Source organism: Pleuronectes platessa, chromosome 13, assembly GCF_947347685.1.
Source record: "Pleuronectes platessa chromosome 13, fPlePla1.1, whole genome shotgun sequence".
Lineage (NCBI taxonomy): Eukaryota > Metazoa > Chordata > Actinopteri > Pleuronectiformes > Pleuronectidae > Pleuronectes > Pleuronectes platessa.
The window spans coordinates 13,545,837-13,551,836 of NC_070638.1; the positions used below are offsets into that span (position 1 = coordinate 13,545,837).

At 47.8% G+C, this 6,000-nt stretch overlaps 1 protein-coding gene across 1 annotated transcript in view; it reads left to right on the plus strand.

Moving 5' to 3' along the window:
• The window catches only part of LOC128454853 (leucine-rich repeat and immunoglobulin-like domain-containing nogo receptor-interacting protein 3), a 29,380-nt gene extending 24,446 nt beyond the window's left edge, over nt 1-4,934 (plus strand). The window contains exons 2-4 of the mRNA XM_053438421.1: nt 1,402-2,011; nt 2,947-3,690; nt 3,894-4,934. Coding sequence (XP_053294396.1) covers nt 1,457-2,011; nt 2,947-3,690; nt 3,894-4,463 — 1,869 coding nt within the window. The 5' untranslated portion in view covers nt 1,402-1,456 and the 3' untranslated portion in view covers nt 4,464-4,934. The remainder of the gene's footprint in view (nt 1-1,401; nt 2,012-2,946; nt 3,691-3,893) is intronic.
• Nucleotides 4,935-6,000: the final 1,066 nt, after the last annotated feature.

The window sequence follows — 6,000 nt, forward strand, 5'->3', positions numbered from 1 at the left end:
GACGAACACTGTGGGACTCATCCATCCTGAGGCTTAGTAAATGAGACACAATCTCTGGGGATTTCACTGCAGTTTCATGTGTGAGATACGAGCGTCGTGCAAGTGTATGAGGAATTCATGTCTGCCATCATTTAAATTTAGCTATAATCCCATTTCATCCCATTTCATCCCATTGATGCCGAAGCAGTGAAACAGTCTGATAAGATTAGGCTTTCAAACGACTGTTTGCCGAATCCAACTTTCTATAAAGAGAGTTGCGGCGAAGCCCAGAGCAAAGAGAGGAGCCGGCAACTTTTGGCTCTTTTAACTGTGAGACTCTGAACGCTGCTCATTAAACTCAGACAAGCCAATATATAATTCATCTGTTTGGCTCCTCCTCCTTCCACTGCCAGCATAAGAGTGCATATTAACATGATACTCCCAGCTGAAGATGATAGATCCTCTCTCATTTCCAATTAATTCGAAAAACAAACAACCAAATGTGGAGTTTAGCTTCTGGGATTTCCGGTAAGCAGTTTGTGGAACCCCTCCAACAAACCCACGTCTTTCAACGACTTCTTATTAAGTGTTCCTATAGCCTTTGCTTCAAACTGGACAGACACCGAGTTGTGTTCCAGATCCGATGCCATGAGCCCACCCCCCACCGCCTGTGAGTTGAACACAGTGTGTGGGAGAGATGACAGGTTGCCTGAAGGAACGTTAAAGCTTGAGTGACTCATCTCATCTTCGTGCGAGAAGGACCAAAAAGGATTTTTAATTCATGCCCAGCAAAATGCCAAGTCCCCCGCAACACACGCATCAACACGTACCTGATCAATCACGTAATAGATGACTTAGGTACCAGTCACTCAAACACCTTTTCCTCCTCACATTTTCATCGGCACGGCGCGCGCAGATCTGTGGCATAATAATGAGAGCCAGGCAGCTCCGTCTGTGTTTGTGCGTGGTGATAATAAATTCATTGTGTTTGTCAAAATGGAGCAGACGGTCTCAGAGCTGCATAGAGAGCAGAGGAGATGCAACATTCATGAATTCAGCTGAAGTAAGAAGTTCCCAGTGTCCCACTTATCCGACTGGAACCACAGATGAATTTGTGAAAAGACAAATTATCTTAAATATCTTAAACGGATCAGATCCTCTTACGGGGCCTTGTAAGTGGTATTTTTTGATGTTGGGTCATGAAATGTCTCAAATCTCAACAGCCGTAGGCACAATATTACTTAATCTGCAGGGCCGATAATTTACCGCCATGTTGATGTAATCTTTATGAGCCTGCAGATGATGGATGATAGGCTCCATCTCTCTTTTTCACATCCTCTTCCTGTTGTTACTCACACTTCTCTTTTCCTTTGTTTCTCTCCTTGCTGCTTCCCTCCCCCCCCCCCCCCCCTCGTCCTGCAGGTGTATGGTGTACTGACCCTGCCTGCCACAGGCGAGGAGTCAGAGGACCAGGGCCATGATTGGCTCCCCTGGCCCTGGTGGGCGTGCCTTAGTGCCATGGCCGAGGGTGTGGCGGCGGGTGCTGGCTGTTTCTCTGGTTGCCATGATAAACTTGATGCTAGCAGGAAGTAGCCAGGCCTGTCCACCACGGTGCGAGTGCTCGGCTCAGCTGAGGTCGGTGTCGTGCCAACGGCGGCGGCTCACCAACATCCCAGAGGGCATTCCCACCGAGACACAGCTCCTGGACCTCAGCAAGAACCGGCTCCACTGGGTGCATGCAGGCGACCTGGCCCCTTACCCACGGCTGGAGGAAGTGGATCTCAGCGAGAACCTCATTGCCACATTAGAGCCCAACGCCTTCGCTAGCCTCCCCAGTCTTAAAGTGCTGAAGTTAAGGGGAAACCAGCTGAAGTTAGTGCCCATGGGGGCCTTCGCCAAGCTGGGCAATCTGACCAGCCTGGACCTGAGTGAGAACAAGATGGTGATTTTACTGGACTACACCTTCCAGGATCTGAGAAATCTGAAACATCTGGAGGTTGGAGACAACGACCTGGTTTACATATCCCACAAGGTAAGCTCTGCAGCATCCTGAAAGGTCATTAGGTGACTTAATGGAGGAACACTTACTTTATTAAAGAAGATTTCTCCTTGCATTCCAGAGGATCAGACTTTCATACTAATGGCAGGAGAATATATTCCGCTGTTAAATAGACAGCAGTACCAAGCAGCTATTTACCCACTGTAGTATCTGTAGTAATGGATTCACCCAGAAATAATAAGAACATTTCAACGTATTGGGAAATTCACCTTCTTAAAGCTGAATTATTCATTTAACAAAAGACCATTATGTGTTAATCATGAAAAAGGGAAAACAGATCTAATTTAATCAATAAGTATGCAAACACGTCCAGTGTTTCTGTGGAAACAAGGATTGAGCATTATGAATTCCAGAGCTCTTTTCACAGTAATTATGGCTCCACAAACTCCCACGATGTATAATGTGTATTATACAAGAGATGTACTCACTCATATCATGGTAATGGACCTTTAGTTTCAATCAGTAGTTTGGTGTAAACACCTTCCTCCTTAAGATTTAACAATGATATTTAGGCGGCTCATACTTCTCAGTTTCCAAACCACCAGCAACAGGTGTGAAAGGTACAAACAAACCAGGTGGTCTCGGTCTGGATCAAACTGAACAATCGTTTGGTTTGTTTTCAGTGTGAAAATGTTTTATTTGGATTGTTCGGACATATTGCAGGAAGTTAAGACAGATGTAAAAGATAAATAGAGGAAGAAAAAGAAGGTCACCGTCAGATGCACGCCCACCTACAGACCAATAAATGTCAAGCATAGGTAGATGCAGCACATGTAGAAGTATTGGAACCAAAACTAAATGGATAAAATGTAAACAAGGTAACTAAAGCATGAACCTTGATTTGAATCATTGTCCAGACATTCAGGTGTGAGAACATCCTTCACTCCTCTGCCCTCTGTATCTTCCAGGCTTTCTCAGGGCTGCTGGGGCTGGAGGATCTCACAATTGAGCGCTGCAACCTGACGTCCATCTCCGGTCAGACACTGTCCTATCTCCGCAGCCTGGTCACTCTTCGCCTCCACCACCTCAGCATCACTGCCCTGGAGGACCAGAACTTCCGCAAGCTCTCCAACCTGCGGGATCTGGACATCGATCACTGGCCGTACCTGGAATACATCTCCCCTTTGAGTTTCCAGGGTTTGGACCTCCACCGGCTCTCCATCACCAACACCAACATCACCTCTGTCCCCTCTGCCTCCTTCAAGAACCTGATGCACCTCACCCACCTCAACCTGTCCTACAACCCCATCCCCTCACTAGAGCCCTGGGCCTTCAAGGACCTTCTGAGGCTGAAGGAGCTCATCATGGTAAGCACAGGGTTGGTGACAGTGGAGCCCCATGCCTTTGGAGGCCTCCGACAGATCCGGGTCCTCAACTTCTCTTCCAACGACCTGCATACCCTGGAGGAGGGCTCCTTCCACTCTGTCAACAGTCTGGAGACCCTCAGAGTGGATGGGAACCCCCTGATGTGTGACTGCCGTCTGTTGTGGATCCTGCAAAGACGCAAGACCCTCAACTTTGACGGCAGAGTGCCGGTGTGTGCGGGGCCGGTGGAGGTGCAAGGGGTCAGCCTCAGCACCTTCACCGATTCTGCACTCTTCGATCACTTTACATGCCAGAAACCTAAGATTCGCAACCGTAAGATGCAGCAGGTAACGAAGATGATTACATTCACGTTTAATACTTGGCAAAACAAATCTATAAATGTATATAGTTTGATAACTGAGGTTAATTTTATATTTTCTACAAGCACGGAAAGTTTTCAAAGCGTATCATCATATGTACATATTCTTCTGTATTTTCGGACTCTCCAACATTTATGAGTCCATGCGTTCCTTTTCTCCACCTCCCGCAGGTAACCGCTCGTGAAGGCCAGCCTGTGAGCTTCCTGTGTCGAGCCGAAGGAGAACCTGCACCTGCTATTGTCTGGATTTCCCCACAGCGCAGACGGATCACAGCTAAGAGCTCCGGGCGTATCACTGTCCTGCCAAGTGGCACCCTGGAGATCCGCTACGCCCAACTCACTGACAGCGGAACCTACATCTGCATTGCCAGCAACGCCGGCGGCAATGACACCTACTTCGCTACGCTCACAGTGCGTGGCCAGCCGCTGGACGCCGCCTCAGCCTTCTTCCTCAACCGCTCGCTGTACAGCGGTGAGTTCTTGAACGACACAAATCTGAACAACACACGGGTGTTCCTCAAGTTCACCTTGGACCTGACCACCATCTTGGTCTCCACGGCGATGGGTTGCATCACCTTTCTGGGGGTGGTCCTCTTCTGTTTCCTGCTGTTGTTCGTGTGGAGCCGGGGACGCGGCCAACGCAAGAACAACTTCACAGTGGAGTACTCTTTCCGGAAATCTGAACCCGCCACCGGGCCCACCGCGGGAGGGACGAGGAAATTCAACATGAAAATGATATGAAACCACGCAGCCAGGGGTCCTTCGGGGGAGGCATGAGCACGTCCCAAAAACGTGTTTGACACACGCAAACGCACACAGCCACTGACTCGCAAAGAAGTTTAAAAGCACAATCCAACTTCCAGTCCATGGCTCCATTCAAAATTTGAGTGCCATAAAAACCGGAGCCATGAAGTGATTTGGTTTGATCCGTGAGTGAAAACAAAATGATCCTGATCTCCCTGTCTCGCTGTGGTTTTATTCAGCATGTGGTGAGACACATGTTTGAGTGGTACTGTAAGGAACTGTAGTGTTGAAAGGTTTGAAAGAGCTGCTTGTAGTCCATGTTTGATAAGAATAATAACATTAAGCACAATAAGAGATAGGTTGTGAATTGGTTTGATAACTGAACTGTGGGAAAGTGGTAGTCCTGTCTTTCAGTTATATTAATGAGGAAATAAAAAAGCAATTATTTTGAATAAAACATTTTCTCTATTGTGTTGTGTGCAAATTGTAGTGTGATGCACGGAGACCTGGTTACCATCCACATGTAGAATTTGTCACTATGCTCTTGTTAAGAGTCGTGCATGTAGAGTTACATTCGAGAGTAAAGCTGTAAATTGATATCGCTAAACAAAACACATGGTTTTTATATAAATTCAGTCGAACAACCAGCTTTATCGATTCTGACCACGTCTGAGCAGTGAGGAGGATTATATTGGGTGAAACACTTTATTAACATTATCGTGTGTCAATTGTTTCATTGAACACAGGCTCAGGGGATGTAGACAATTATCTGAGTGTAATATCTTGGAAGAAGGAATGGATTGGGATCATTCACCTAAATGACAATCTGTCCAAAAAAAAAATCCTTTTCTTTGCGAGATTATCCAACAACATTTGCTGTGTGAGTTTGGGACGAGCGCACGAGCCGTGAGCTGCTGTGGCTGCCCGTGGCCCGGAGGGTTTGGTAAGGAAGTCAAGTCCGACGTGCACGGGCTGCCACAGTAGCCATAGCAACCAATACAATAGAGAGCAAGGGGGGGGGGGGGGACAGGGCATGGTGGCCATAGGTGGGTTGCTCGGTGGAAAGGGGGAGGGAAGAAAAAGAAGTCAGCGTGACCTCTGCTTCCCCTCCCTTAGATCACAAGCCCCGACCGTGCTCTTTCATCAACAGGAGAGGGACGACCCACCGGCCTCCGCTCCCCTGTCCCTGCCCTCTGCTGTGTTGGTGGGCATCTGACCTTCCCAGTGCTGCCAGGGGGGAGCAGCCTGGAGGGTCGGGTCACACTCAGAGGCAGATAGAGGACACACAGCAACACTACGGAGGTGTTCACCTACACACTCGTCCAAGCAGTGGAACCCACACATAGCAACACATGCATAGCACCTTTTCTCAGGAAAAGTGAACTAACTAGCCAACAGAGCGCGTGTGACAACACATGCTGTGTTTTACATTCCAGCAATACTGTTTGTAGAGCCATGAAGCCAAATCAGAGAGAACTGAGGTAAATCTGTGAGTGAAGAAACAAAGCCATAGAGTCTGTATGTTTATTTTTAT